Source organism: Salmo salar, chromosome ssa09 (genome assembly GCF_905237065.1).
Source record: "Salmo salar chromosome ssa09, Ssal_v3.1, whole genome shotgun sequence".
In the NCBI taxonomy this organism is placed as follows: domain Eukaryota; kingdom Metazoa; phylum Chordata; class Actinopteri; order Salmoniformes; family Salmonidae; genus Salmo; species Salmo salar.
The window spans coordinates 1,206,606-1,222,621 of NC_059450.1; the positions used below are offsets into that span (position 1 = coordinate 1,206,606).

At 40.4% G+C, this 16,016-nt stretch overlaps 1 protein-coding gene across 1 annotated transcript in view; it reads left to right on the top strand.

Annotated features, from left to right (window-relative positions):
• The first annotated feature begins 246 nt into the window (after positions 1-246).
• Positions 247-16,016, top strand: part of bahd1 (bromo adjacent homology domain containing 1) — a 30,197-nt gene continuing 14,427 nt past the window's right edge. The window contains exons 1-2 of the mRNA XM_014210038.2: positions 247-409; positions 14,093-15,746. Of these exons, the coding sequence (XP_014065513.2) occupies positions 14,597-15,746 (1,150 nt within the window). The 5' untranslated portion in view covers positions 247-409; positions 14,093-14,596. The remainder of the gene's footprint in view (positions 410-14,092; positions 15,747-16,016) is intronic.

Below are 16,016 nucleotides of genomic sequence, written 5' to 3' on the forward strand. Positions count from 1 at the left end.
AATCTAGATGTCAAGGTAACACAAATACCATCGTTGTCATTGGTTTACATTTAGTAAGGAGTTGTTCCGATTGGGGTTGATTTAGGAAGAATTATCAACAAGTTGCCCATGGCAGAAATAATATTATAATTGTTATAATTCTGACTCTGAAATAAGCTATAATTGTGAAAATCGTGGCTCTTGGAACGATATTGTTCGTTGTCCCAGCGCAACAGCAGTCTCGCGAATGCAGCGCATGAATATTATCTCTAGCATTCCACTTCGGAAGTAGGTCACCGTTTTACCATGTCTCAGCTCTATTGGGTGCTCGTTATATTTCTCAATTACACGTCGACACTGTTCATCATTTATAAAAAGGTGTAATTTGAAGTAAGAGTGGACTCAAATCGACCATCTATCGTGACCTAAGGTAAAATTATATAGCGCATAATGCATCATATTTAATGTATAGCCTATGTGAGATACGTTGTAATAACATGTTTATAACTGCTTTATTATGCTTGCAGTCAGATATCACGGTTATTCCTCGCCTGCATCCACCTGAACCGTTACTTTTGATATTATAGTATAGCCTTAGAATAGCCCGTGTCGGGAGTCGAACTCAAGAATTTAGAACAGATTTTTGACAGTGCATTATCAATTTCATGATTTGCGTTTAACCGGATTATAATGACTGACTATAATGTTAGGCTAAATGTTCGATTAGTAGGCTAATCGCTCATCTAATTACTGAACACGCATTGAGTCATGTGTGAGTTGGCGGTCTAAACTCATAGCCTCGTTGCTCATGGTGGTAAATGAATCTGGTAAATCCAGAACCGTGATGGATATGAGAGTGGTTCAGGTTTATGTGATACGCCCTATGAGAACGGCACTGTAACGGAAGGTCGGTTTTAAAAAAAAATGTTTTATTGTCACATACACCGGATAGGTGCAGTGAAATGTGTTGTTTTACAGGGTCAGTCATAGTAGAACGGAGCCCCTGGAGCAAATGAGGGTTAAGTGCCATGCTCAAGGGAACATCGACAGATTGTTCACCTTCTCGGGCTCAGGTATTCGAACCAGTGACATTTTGGTTACCGAAGCAGCAACATTTTGGTTGCTGGTCAAACGCTCCGCTAGGCTACCTGGTTCCCTCATCATATCCATGGTCTTCCACCTCTTTCTCCCATTATTATTTTAATGTAGGCTTTGTGGGTTACACTAAATATTGTACCAAGTCCAACTTTAGGTGTTATTGAAAGTTAAAAAGAATATGATATTACATATCATAAACCATATAATATTAATATTATGATTGTTTTCTTTATCCAAGTTATCCATAGCTTTTTCCTTTTTCAGTACAACATTTCTGTAGAAAACAACGTGCTTCATTTACGCGTCATTCGTTCCATAGCTTGCTGTCTTATCTCAATGAAGCAACTTGATTTGATATCCATAGACAGAAACTCAAAGTGTCCCCTTCTGATCCCTCATTATCTCTAAATAAAAATGGTCTTTCTGATGTATTGCATTTCATGGTCCTCTGAGTCCACTGGAAATAATGTCCCTTTAAGTTGTGGGACGTTTGGAAATGCAAGGCTAAAAATGCAGTCCAGAATCAAGTCAACTGAGCATTATTCTGGTTGTCATTTAGAATAGGAAAATGCTGAAGAAGGAATAACATCATGCAGAGAGTTGTCTTATTTTTAGAAGGAAAATGACATTGCATTTTTGGGATTATTTTCTTGATACACATCTTAGTGTTGATTTGTAAATTAAATGATTATAACATATGAAAACAAGATTACCAGAACCACAGGCATCTGTTCAATTTGTTTTTTTGTCATATCTTATTCATATCTTGACTCAGTAGTGGGTGTTTGGAAAGGTTGATCTTTGGTTGTAAAAGATGAAACCAGTGCAATGATATTGTGAAGAAAAAAAAGGACCAGACCTGGGTTCAGTTAATATTTGTTTTCTTTCAAATACTGCACTTGATTGAGCTTGCTTGGCACAATGGACTCAATGGAATAGTCCCAAATGTGCAAACCCCACCTATCCGGCACTCAAGGCAGGCTCAATAAAAGGCATGTATTTGAGTGAACCCACATCTGTAAGAGTCTTGCATTTGGTAGCAATCATGCATATGATGCATATAGACAAGGGGTATTCTGCATTCCAAAAGGCAATTAATGTAGCCTACATCAAACCTCTGTTCTAACTGATGTGTGATGAATTTGTGTGAATAACAGAAAACTATATCCATAGAATGGCAGGCTGGGGTCCCATAAAGTGCCATACTGTTGGTGTGTATAGAGCCTACTGTTACAAAGTGGTATTTCATACAAAATCCAGCTCCTGTAGTCCTGTTATTGTTTTTAAGACCAGTTTTTCATTTGTGCGTAAAAAACCCCATCTCCATTCATGTCATAAGAATTTCCCAATACCTGTACTGGGGGTGACAAGTTAGTTTAGAGTTATGTGTGTTATTCTGCATTGATTTCAGTGGGTAGGCTAATTGTTAGGAAATTGTTTGCTTAGTAGTCACACCAACATTTGAATGGTTGCCGATTTGTATGATAGAAAACATGAATTGTCATAAGAGAAAGCAGTTAAAGAATGTCCATTCAGACTAGAGGTCGACCGATTAAACCTCTTACATCTAGACGTTCCGCTAGCGGAACACCTGCTCCAATATCCAATGATAGGCGTGGCGCGAATTACAAATTCCTCAAAAATCCCAAAACTTCAATTTTTCAAACATATGACTATTTTACACCATTTTAAAGACAAGACTCTCCTTTATCTAACCACACTGTCCGATTTCAAAAAGGCTTTACAGCGAAAGCAAAACATTAGATTATGTCAGCAGAGTACCCAGCCAGAAATAATCAGACACCCATTTTTCAAGCTAGCATATAATGTCACAAAAAACAAAACCACAGCTAAATGCAGCACTAACCTTTGATGATCTTCATCAGATGACACTCCTAGGACATTGTTATACAATACATGCATGTTTTGTTCAATCAAGTTCATATTTATATCAAAAACCAGCTTTTTACATTAGCATGTGACGTTCAGAACTAGCATTCCCACCGAACACTTCCGGTGAATTTACTAAATTACTCACGATAAACGTTCACAAAAAACATAACAATTATTTTAAGAATTATAGATACAGAACTCCTTTATGCAATCGCGGTGTCCGATTTTAAAATAGCTTTTCGGTGAAAGCACATTTTTGGGTTAACTGCCTTGTTCAGGGGGGATTCGTTTTTGCAACCTTCGGTTACAAGTCCAACGCTCTAACCACCTGCCTTACATTGCACTCCATGAGGAGCCTGCATGGCAAGCTGACTACCTGTTACGCGAGGGCAGCAAGAAGCCAAGGTAAGTTACTAGCTAGCATTAAACTCATCTTAGAAAATACTATCAATCTTAACATAATCACTAGTTAACTACACATGGTTGATGATATTACTAGTTTATCTAACGTGTCCTGCGTTGCATATAATCGATGCAGTGCCTGTTAATTTCTCATTGAGTCACAGCCTACTTCGACAAATGGGTGTTGATTTAACAAGTGCATTTGCGAAAAAAGCACTGTTGTTGCACCAATGTACCTAACCATAAACATCAATGCCTTTCTTTAAAATCAATACACAAGTATATATTTTTAAACCTGCATATTTAGTTAATATTGCCTGCTAACATGAAATTGTGTCACATCTCTAGCGTTCATTGCACGCAGAGTCAGGGTATATGCAACAGTTTGGGCCGCCTGGCTCGTTGCGAACTAATTTGCCAGAATTTTACGGAATTATGACATAACATTGAAGGTTGTGCAATGTAACAGGAATATTTAGACTTAGGGATGCCACCCGTTAGATAAAATACGGAATGGTTCCATATTTCACTGGAAAAAAAATGTTTTCTTCGAGATGATAGTTTCCGGATTCGACCATATTAATGACCTAAGGCTCGTATTTCTGTGTGTTTATTATATTATAATTAAGTCTATGATTTGATAGAGCAGTCTGACTGAGCGGTGGTAGGCACCAGCAGGCTCGTAAGCATTCATTCAAACAGCACTTTCGTGCGTTTTGCCAGCAGCCCTTCGCTGTGCTTGAAGCATTGCACTGTTTATGACTTCTACCCAGGTGGGTATAATTTGTGGAACGTCCCAACAGGAATCTATTCCAAAAACTTCGTAAAAAACAAGGTTGCCAAAAAACAACGCATACAAAGTTGTATAGCGGCAGAATAAGATATCAGGTAGGGAGTGGTCTATTTCATAGCATTTTTCACTCATCACATTTATTCCGAAAAATGTCTGTCCTCACTCTGGTTGCCTATGGACAAACATTAAGAATAAGCTACGTGGTGAGTTGATGCCTATTCGGCAGCTAGTTAGCTAGGTTTGTATGCGTTGCTACTTTGTATGCGTTGGCGGTTGGCAACCTTTTACTTTACATTTTTTGGAACAGATTCCTGTTGGAACGTTCCACAAATTATACACACCCCTTCAAGCCTATCAACTCCCAAGATGAGGCTGGTGTAACCAATGTGAAATGGCTAGCTAGTTAGCGGGGTGCGCGCTAATAGCGTTTCAAACATCACTCGCTCTGAGACTTGGAGTAGTTGTTCCCCTTCCTCTACATGGGTAACGCAGCTTCGAGGGTGGCTGTTGTCAATGTGTTCCTGGTTCAAGCCCAGGTAGGAGCGAGGAGAGGGACGGAAGCTATACTGTTACGCTGGCAATACTAAAGTGCCTATAAGAACATCCAATAGTCAAAGGTATATGAAATACAAATCATATAGAGTCCTATAATTCCTATAATAACTACAACCTAAAACTTCTTACCTGGGAATATTGAAGACTCGTGTTAAAAGGAACCACCAGCTTTCATATGTTCCCATGTTCTGACCAAGGCACTTAAACGTTAGCTTTCTTACATGGCACATATTGCACTTTTACTTTCTTCTCCAACACTTTGTTTTGCATTATTTAAACCAAATTGATCATGTTTCATTATTTATTTCAGGCTAAATTGATTTTATTGATGTATTATATTAAGTTAAAATAAGTGTTCATTCAGTATTGTTGTAATTGTCATTATTACAAATAAATAAATAATTTGTAGGGAAAAAAATTGGCTGATTAATCGGTATCAGCTTTTTTTGGTCCTCCAATAATCGGTACCGGCGTTGAAAAATCATAATCGGTCGACCTCTAATTCAGACAGTAACTATTTGAGTTTTTCAAGCAGACTATGGATCATATCAGCTTTTAGGTTTTATCTCCATGCAGCCAGTATTGGAAAAAATACTTAAATCCAGATTGTATGGCATGGATGATCACTTCAGTGAGTCTAAGATATGGATGGCCTCTGTGGAAAGTTGTGGTTCTTTGGAGTGTGAAGGACAATTTACTCTAGTGTTCTGTGCCAGAGAGGACATACAGTGCGTTCAGAAAGTATTCAGACCCCTTGACTTTTACCACAATTTGTTACAGTACATCCTTATTATAAAATTGATTAAATAGTTTCCCCCCCATCAATCTACAGACAATACCCCATAATGACAAAGCAAAAACAGTTTTTTTATAAATTTAAGCAAATTTATTAACAATAAAAAAAACGAAAAAAACATATTTACATACAGTTGAAGTCGGAAGTTTACATACACTTAGGTTGGAGTCATTAAAACTCGTTTTTCAACCACTCCACAAATTTATTGTTAACAAACTATAGTTTGGGCAAGTCGGTTAGGACATCTACTTAGTGCATGACACAAGTAATTTTTCCAACAATTGATTACAGACAGATTATTTCACTTATAATTCACTGTATCACAATTCCAGTGGGTCAGAAGTTTACATACACTAAGTTGACTGTGCCTTTAAACAGATTGGAAAATTTCAGAAAAGGATGTCATGGCTTTAGAAGCTTCTGATAGGCTAATTGACATAATTTGAGTCAATTGGAGGTGTACCTGTGGATGCATTTCAAGGCCTACCTTCAAACTCAGTGCCTCTTTCTTGACATCATGGGAAAATCAAAAGAAATCAGCCAAGACCTCAGAAAAAAATTGTAGACCTCCACAAGTCTGGTTCATCCATGGGAGAAATTTCCAAACGCCTGAAGGTACCACGTTCACCTGTACAAACAATAGTACGCGAGTATAAACACCATGGGACCACGCAGCCGTCATACCGCTCAGGAAGGAGATGCATTCTGTCCTAGAGATGAACATACTTTGATGCGAAAAGTGGAAATCAATCCCAGAACGACAGCAAAGGACCTTGTGAAGATGCTGGAGGAAACAGGTACAAAAGTATCTATATCCACAGTAAAACAAGTCCTATATCGACATAACCTGAAAGGCAACTCAGCAAGGAAGAAGCCACTGCTCCAAAACTACCATAGAAAACGCCAGACTACAGTTTGCAACTGCACATGGGGACAAAGATTGTACTTTTTGGAGAAATGTCCTCTTGTCTGATGAAAAAAATATATAACTGTTTGGCCATAATGACCATCGTTATGTTTGGAGGAAAAAGAAGGATGCTTGCAAGCTGAAGAACACCATCCCAACCGTGAAGCACTGGGTTGGCAGCATCATGTTGTGGGGTGCTTTGCTGCAGGAGGGACTGGTGCACTTCACAAAATAGATGGCATCATGAGTTAGGAAAATTATGTGGATATATTGAAGCAACATCTCAAGACATCAGTCAGGAAGTTAAAGCTTGGTCGCAAATGGATCTTCCAAATGGACAATGACCCCAAGCATACTTCCAAAGTTGTGGCAAAATGGCTTAAAGACAACAAAGTCAAGGTATTGGAGTGGTCATCACAAAGCCCTGATCTATATCCTATAGAACATTTGTGGTCAGAACTGAAAAAGCGTGTGCGGGCAAGGAGGCCGACAAACCTGACTCAGTTACACCAGGTCAGTCAGGAAGAATGGGCCAAAATTCACCCAACTTATTGTGGGAAGCTTGTGGAAGACTACCCAAAACGTTTGACCCAGGTTAAATATTTTAAAGGCAATGATACCAAATACTAATTGAGTGTATGTAAACTTCTGACTCACTGGGAATGTGATGAAAGAAATAAAAGCTGAAATAAATAGTTCTCTCTACTATTATTCTGACATTTCACATTCTTAAAATAAAGTGGTGATCCTAACTGACCTAAATCAGGGAATTTTTAAATGTCAGGAATTGTGAAAAACTGAGTTTAAATGTATTTGGCTAATGTGTATGTAAACTTCAGACTTCAGCTGTAGACATTCAGACCCTTTGCTATGAGACTCGAAATTGAGCTCAGTTGCATCTTGATTCCATTGATAATCCTTGAGATGTTTCTACTTGATTGTAGTCCACCTGTGGTAAATTTAATTGATTGGACATTATTTGGCAGGTGCACTCCTGTCTATATAAGGTTGACAGTGCATGTCAGAGTAAAACCAAGCCATGAGGTCAAAGGAATTGTCCGTAGAGCTCCAAGACAGGATTGTGTCGAGGCACAGATATGGGGAGGGGTACAAAAACATTTCTACAGCAATGAAGGTCCCCAAGAACACAGTGGTCTCCATCATTCTTAAAAAGGAAAACGTTTGTAAGCATCAAGGCTCTTCCTAGAGCTGGCTTCCCAGCCAAACTGAGCAATCGGGGGAGAAGGGCCTTGGTCAGGGAGGTGACCAAGAACCCGATGGCCACTCTGACAGAGCGCCAGAGTTCCTCTGTGGAGGTGGGAGAACCTTCCAGAAGGACAATCATCTCTGCAGCACAATACCAATAAGGCCTTTATGTTAGATTGGCCAGACAGAAGCCACTCCTCAGTAAAAGGCCCATTACAGCCCGCTTGGAGTTTACCAAAAGGCACCTAAAGGACTCTAATACCATGTGAAACAATATTCTCTAGTCTGATGTAACCAAGATTGAAGTCTTTGGCCTGAATGCCAAGCGTCACGTCTGGAGGAAACCTGGCACCATCCCTACGGTGAAGCATGGTGGTGGCAACATCATGCTGTGTTGCAAATGCAGGTGTGCCCAAGAATACTCAAGGCGGTAATCGCTGCCAAAGGTGCTTCAACAAAGTACTGAGTAAAGGGTCTGAATACCAACGCTACCAGTCAAAAGTTTGGACACACCGACACATTCAACTGTTTTTCTTTATTTTTATTATTTTCTATGTTGTAGAATAATAGTGAAGACATCAAAACTATGAAATAACACATATGGAATCACGTACTAACAAAAAAAGTGTTAAACAAATCAAAATATATTTGAGATTCTTCAAAGTAGCCACCCTTTGCCTTGATGACAGCTTCGCACACTCTTGGCATTCTCTCAATAGCTACACTGGAATGCTTTTCCAACATTCTTGAAGGAGTTCCCACATATGCTGAGCACTTGTTGGCTGCTTTTCCCTCACTCTGCGGTCTAACTCATCCATAACCATCTCAATTGGATTGAAGTCAGCTGATTGTGGAGGCCAGGTCATTTGATGCAGCACTCCATCACTTTCCTTCTTGGTTAAATCGCCATTGCACAGCCTGGATGTGTGTTTTGGGTCATTGTCCTGTTGAAAAACAAATGATAGTCCCACTAAGCACAAACCAAATGGGATGGCATATTGCTGCAGAATACTTTGGTAGCCATGCTGGTTAAGTGTGCCTTGAATTAAAAATCAATCACCAACAGTGTCACCAGCAAAGCACCCTCACACCATCACACCTCCTCCTCCATGCTTCACGGTGGGAACCACACATGTAGAGATCATCCGTACACCTACTCTCACAAAGAAACGGAGGTTGGAACCAAAAATCTCAAATTTGGACTCATCAGACTAAAGGACAGATTTCCACCGGTCCAATGTCCATTGCTAGTGTTTCTTGGCCCATGCAAGTCTTCTTCTTATTGGTGTCCTTTAGTAGTGGTTTCTTTGCAACAATTCGACCATGAAGGCCTGACTCACACAGTCTCCTCTGAACAGTTGATATTGAAATGTGGCTGTTACTTGAACTCTGTGAAGCATTTATTTGGGCTGCAATTTCTGAGGCTGGCATATCTAATGAACTTATCCTCTGCAGCAGAGGTAACTCTGAGTCTTCCTTTCCTCAAATCAAATCACATTTTATTGGTCACATACAGTACACATGGTTAGCAGATGTTATGCGAGTGTAGTGAAATGCTTGTGACACTAGTTCCAACAGTGCTGCAATATCTAACAATTCCACAGCAACTACCTAATAGAAACAAATCTAAGTAAAGGAGTGGAATAAGAATATATACATATACATATATGGATGAGCAATGACAGACAAGGCAGGCAAGATGCAGTAGATGGTATATAAGACAGTATCTGCATATGAGATGAGTAATGCAAGATATGTAAACATTATTAAAGTGGCATTATTAGTGACTAGTGATCCATTTATTAAAGTGGCCAATGATGTCAAGTCTGTATGTAGGCAGCAGCCTCTCTGTGTTAGTGATGGCTGTTTAATGGTCTGATGGCCTTGAGATATAATCTGTTTTTCAGTTTCTCAGTCCCAGCTTTGATGCACCTGTACTGACCTCGCCTTCTGGATGGTAGCGGGGTGAACAGTCAGTGCCTCGGCTGGTTGTTGATCTTTTTGACCTTCCTGTGGCATCGGGTGCTGTAGGTGTCCTGGAGGGCAAGTAGTTTGCCCCGGTAATGCGTTGTGCAGACCGCACCACCCTCTGGAGAGCCCTTGCTGTTGTGGGCGGTGCAGTTGCCGTACCAGGCGGTGATTCAGCCCGATAGGATAATCTCAATTGTGCATCTGTAAAAGTTTGTCAGGGTTTTAGGTGACAAGCCAAATTTCTTCAGCCTCCTGAGGTTGAAAAGGCGCTGTTGCGCCTTCTTTACCACACTGTCTGTGTGGTTGGACCATTCCAGTTTGTCCGTGATGTGTACGCCAAGGAACTTAAACATTTCTGCCTCCTCCACTACTGTCCCGTCGATGTGGATAGGGGGGTGCTCCCTCTGCTCTTACCTGAAGTCCAAGATCATATTATTTGTTTTTTGGATGTTGAGTGAGAGGTTGTTTTGATGGCACCACACTCTGAGTGCCCTCACCTCCTCTAGGCTGTCTCGTCATTGTTGGTAATCAATCCTACTACTGTTGTGTCGTCTGCAAACTTGATGATTGAGTTGGAGGCGTCATGGGTGAACAGGGAGTACAGGAGAGGGCTGAGCACGCACCCTTGTGGGGCCCCAGTGTTGAGGATCAGTGAAGTGGAGATGTTGTTTCCTACCTTCACCACCTGGGGGTGGCCCGTCAGGAAGTCTAGGACCCAGTTGCACAGGGCGGGGTTGAGAACCAGGGCCTCTAGCTTAATGATGAGCTTGTGGCGGTGGTTTTTACGACTGCAATTGAAGAAACTTGAAAAGTTATTGAAATGTTCTGCATTGACTGACCTTCATGTCTTAAAGTAATGATGGACTGTCGCTGCTCTTTACATATTTCAACTGTTCTTGACATAATATGGACTTGGTCTTTTACCAAATAGGGCTATCTTCTGTATACTACCCCTAACTTGTCACAACACAACTGATTGGCTCAAACGAATTAAGAAGGAAATTAATTCTACAAATTAACTTTTATTAAAGGCACACCTGTGAATTGAAATGCATTCCAGGTGACTACCTCATGAAGCTAGTTGAGAGAATGCCAAGAGTGTGCAAAGCTGTCATCAAGGCAAAAGGTGGCTACTTTGAAGAATCTCAAATATAAAATATATTTTGATTTGTTTAACACTTTTTTGGTTACTACATGATTCCATACGTGTTATTTCATAGTTGTTATGTCTTCACTATTATTCTACAATATAGAAAATTGTTCAAATGAAGAAAAACCCTTGAATGAGTAAGTGTGTCCAAACTTTTGACTGGTACTGTATGTAAAAGTGACATTTCAGTCTTTTATTTGTAATAAATGTGCAATTATTTCTAAACCTGTTATTGCTTTGTTATTATGGGGTATTGTGTGTAGATTGATGAGGGGGAAAAAATTGTTTAAGTTTAAATTTTAGAATAACGGTGTAATGTAACATAATGTGGAAAAAGTCAAGGGGTCTGAATAATTTCCGAATGCACTGTAGATGTTAAAGTAGTATCTTTGCCCTTCTAAGAGGTTGTAATAAGCATATGATTTGAATCTTTTTCCATTGAATACACTTTCCCGGTCTGTTCAGTGTTATTGTGCACCTACCTGATAATACGAAGCTTGATTGATGAATTTGACATTTTAGTCATTTAGCAGACACTCTTATGCTTCTTGACAGCTACTTACATGAGCAGTTAGGGTTAAGTGCCTTGCTCATGGGCACATTCACCTAGTCAGCTCGGGGATTCGAACCAGTGACCTTTCAGTTACTGGCCCAACACTCTTTAAAAAATATATATTTTCTACCCCCAATTTTGTGGTAGCCATTGGTTGTTACAGTCTTGTCCCATCGCTGCAACTCCTGTACGGACTCGGGAGAGGCGAAGGTCGAGAGCCGTGCGTCCTCCGAAAACACAACCCAGCCAAGCCGCACTGCTTCTTGACACAATGCCCGCTTAACCCAGAAGCCAGCCGCACCAATGTGTCGGAGGAAACACACAGTACACCTGGCGACCATGTCAGCGTGCATTGCACCCGGCCTGCCACAGGAGTCACTAGTGCGCGATGGGACAAGAACATCCCAAAGATTAGTTTATACCTCCCTTGCCTTGGATGTTCTCTGTCAGTAACTAAAATGGTTGATACTAAATTATTTAACTTCATATGGAGGAATAAACCTCATTATTTAAGAAAAGAGGTAATATGTAGCACCCAAGGTGAGGGAGGGTTGAATGCTCTGGATTTTAAAACCTCTACTATAATATTTAAGATTAAATGGATATTTATGGATATCTATTTAAGAAATAAGGATTGCATTTGGAATATCATCCCTAATTTTATATTCCAACAGATTGGTAGTCTAGAATTCTTACTCAAATGCAACTTTGATATGGGTAAAATCCCTATTAAGCTTGCAAACTTTCATAAACAAGTACTTCTAACTTGGAACCTCATGTACAAACACAATTTTTCACCACATAGGTATACAATCTGGAATAATAAAGACATAAAATACAAAAACAAGTCTTTGTTTCTCCAGAACAGGTTTGACAACAACATTATTTGGGTTAAACAATTATTGAATAATGATGGACAACTGTATGATTATCCAGAATTTATTAGAACACACAATGTTACATTCACTCCTGAGGAGTATCAAATTGTTGTTAGAGCTGTCCCTAAAGGTCCCAAAATATAACAATATTCCAAGTGCAACTATTGAGGATTTTGTAGCCTCAATACAATTAGAAGGAATTTACTTTTTAAACTATAAATGTAATAACATGTATATAAGGAAACTATGTCAATATGTTACGATTCCCTCTGCTAAAATGTACTGGAATGCAGCCCTAGGACAAGTGAACTGGAACAAAGTTCCGTTGTTATCTGGTAAATATTGTATATCTAATAAGGTGAAAGAAGTATCATACAAACTCATTCATAGACTCTACCCTGTAAAGACCTTTATTATACACAGATTTAAAATAGCTATTGATAACAAATGTGTATTTTGACCATTTATTTTGGGACTGTTCTTATGTCAGAAGATTTTGGAGTAAGTTAGAAGATTTTATTTTAAAAGGAACAACTATTAATGTTAATTTGAAAGACTCTGATATTATGTTTTATTTTGATCCAAATGATATGGACCCTGATTTAACTTTCATTGTTCATTTGTTTATTTTTCATGGAAGACTCTTTGTCTATAAAATGAAGTGGGCAGAGAACAAACCCCTCTTCACATTATTTAAGATAGAATTGAAATATTATTTTGAAATGATCAGTAAATGTAAAAACAAAAAGCAATACGCACCATAAAAGTATTTGACAAATTGAAAATGAATCTTGTAATACCCCTGTCTTTTAGGTTTATGTACTCTTGTTTGTATATTTCAGTTTTTTTTGTATTAGTTGTGTTCATAATTAAAAAAAAAAACATTTAAATTTAAAATTAAAAAAAGAACATCCCAAACCCGGACGACACTAGACTCAAACCAGGATGTCGGCGGGCAGAATGGTGAACTTACTAAATGAAATGAGAGTTTGACTGTGTGATAATAGGTTGCTTCTTGTGTAAATATTTTCTGTCTGGATTTTAATGAGACAAATACCTGCTGTTAACTTTAAAATGTTTGGAATGAATTATCCAAAAAGAGTATAAAGAAGATTTTCAGTAATTGTTTGAATGGGACAAGGTCAGAAGGGTACTGCTGCTGACTTCCATAGGATCATCTCAATAGATTAATGATTTTAATGAGACAAATACCTGCTGTTAACTTTAAAATGTTTGGAATGAATTATCCAAAAAGAGTATAAAGAAGATTTTCAGTAATTGTTTGAATGGGACAAGGTCAGAAGGGTACACAGCTACAGAACAGCCAATGGAGAGTTGTTTTTAGAATACGGAGGATGCGGCGTGGTTTATCCAGTGTAGCTGTGCTAGCTGTGCTAGCTGTGCCTTAGACCACTGCGCCACTCAGGAGGCCTGGCCCAACACTCTTAACCGCTAAGCTACCTGCCGAATCACTTAAGCATGATTGGAACTACACAATGGGATAGGGCAAGTTTTTGCTTTCCATGACTCAATACTGTGTGTGTTGTGTGTGTGTGTGTGTGTGTGTGTGTGTGTGTGTGTGTGTCTGTCTGTCTGTGTCTATGTGTGTGTGTTTCCACCTGATTGGAAATTAATCTATTGAGATGATCCTATGGAAGTCAGCAGCAGTACCCTTCTGACCTTGTGGCTTATTTAAAACCCATATCCCCTCTGTGTTGATAGCGTCGTAATGGTTTGGGCTAGAAACTAATATGACCTCACTATGGAAAGCTGAGACTCTCACGAACATGTACCATAATAAAAACTATATTGAGACTTACTTTCTTAATGGGCGTGCATTCACTGTCATGTCGGCTAAGTTTCTGCAAAAAAACTCCCCATTCATTGATATTTCTATGTCTCCTCCCCCAGGGTCTGTATGAAGGGATGTGATGACCCATGCACGACAGAAGGACTCTCTGAGCAGATACCATCCCGGTAACTCCTGGGAACAGGTAGGGGGGGTGCCACATGCTGAGGCCATGGTGGGGGGAGCCTGGCCTGATCGCCCAAAACTAAAAAGAGGGAGGCCCAAGAAGATCAAGAGGGGCAGAGCGAAAGAGCGCAAGGATCTGAGAGTGGTGGAGAAGAAGGAGGAGAAGGACAGGAAGCTGTACCCTCTCAGGGCCAGGACACTGGATCAATGTGAGGGGGACACCTTTGACTGTCGCGTCCTTCTCACCCGTCTGGAGGAGAGTGGTGATGAGGACAAGGCGAGCTGCTTGAAGGGTCGAATAGAGACCAAAGAGGAAGGGAGCCATAACCTGGTGTGTGGAAGGACCAAGCCCTGCAAGTCTAGACAAAAGACCTTCAAAGCTTATCGGAAATTGACGGAATTAAACAAAGCAATCAAAAGTGTTATGCACATTACCTGTCATGGACCCTCGCAAACGGAGGCTGGCCTCTCTGAATGCGGAGGCTGTGAATAGTCTGCTCTTATATAGAGAATATCCTCAAGGGACCAGACTCACAAAGAAGCTACAGTCCAATGGGAATCTGGCAAAAGATGCGGTAATTTTGGGACACAACACCCCAAGGGGTCCTAAAGTGGCAAAATCAGACATTTATGTAACTGGAAGTTCCAAACAAAACAAAAAGTCTCTGAAGATGGAGGACATGGATCTGCTGAGTCTGTACGGTCCCACCCCCCGGCGTCAGGCCAGCCTCAACGCTGCTGCTTTGCTCAAAATCACCAGCACCTCCTTCAAAGCCAAACACCGGGTGGCCAAGACCAACTGCAAGCAACTGAGTGCAGTACTGAGGACCAAACAGTCGCTGCACCCCAAGCTAAAGAAACAACAGTATCATAAACTCCAACACGGGAAATCCCAAACCCATCCACAGCTGGTTCAGAGATGCTGTAATCTCTATAAGAGGGAGTCATTCCACCCCGAACCCCAGTGGGAGGGGATTACAGGGGGGAACAGCTCCATCAGATCTGGCTTCCAGTGTCGAGCCTTGCTGGGCTACCCGATGAAGTCTGTGAAGGAGGAACAGGTCGAGGAACAGGTCGAGACGCAGTTGACTCCTTCTTTCTACTGCTGCTCCCAAGAAAGGTCAGTGGAGTATTGCCACCAACTGGCCCTGTTCCTCAACCAGAAAAGCTTCGGTGAAGACAAACTTGAGGAGCATTCGCTCTCCAATAGCTACCTCCCCTCTCCCCATTCCCTGTCCCACCCACGTGCCCTAACCATAAGCCCCCACCCTTACCCGTGTTTCTCGGGCTACTACGTCCACTTTTGTCACCATGAAACCTCCTCTACCCTCATGACCTCCGTGAGCTCCATCCCCATGCCCTACCCTCCCTCCTCTGTGGCCCCAATCACGTTGTGCTCTGGTGAGGTTCAGAGCCCCAAGCTGCTGTCCCCGACAGGCTCTCAACCCTCAGGAATCGCCCACCCGGTCTACTGCTATGGAGAATCCTGCCAAATCAGTGGATATGCAAATAGAGCAGTACCGACCCTAGCCAGCAGGAGGTGCTGTTATAAGGCAGGCTGCTCCAGCTGCAGCCACAAGATAAAGATGGGTAAGGGGAGGCAGAAATGCCTATAGATACAGTCACCTCCAAAATTATTAGCACCCTTGATAAATATGAGCAAAAATACTGTATAAAATAAATGAAAGTAATACTGAGCTATAATATATGCTTATTTTTTAAAATATTATTTTATACAAATACAATTGCTCAGAGAAAGAGATTTTGCTAAACAAGTAAGTAAAACAAATAAGTTATTGGCACCTCTAAAGATTATTATAAATAAGATGTAACAAAATAAAATCTGCATTAACATTCTAC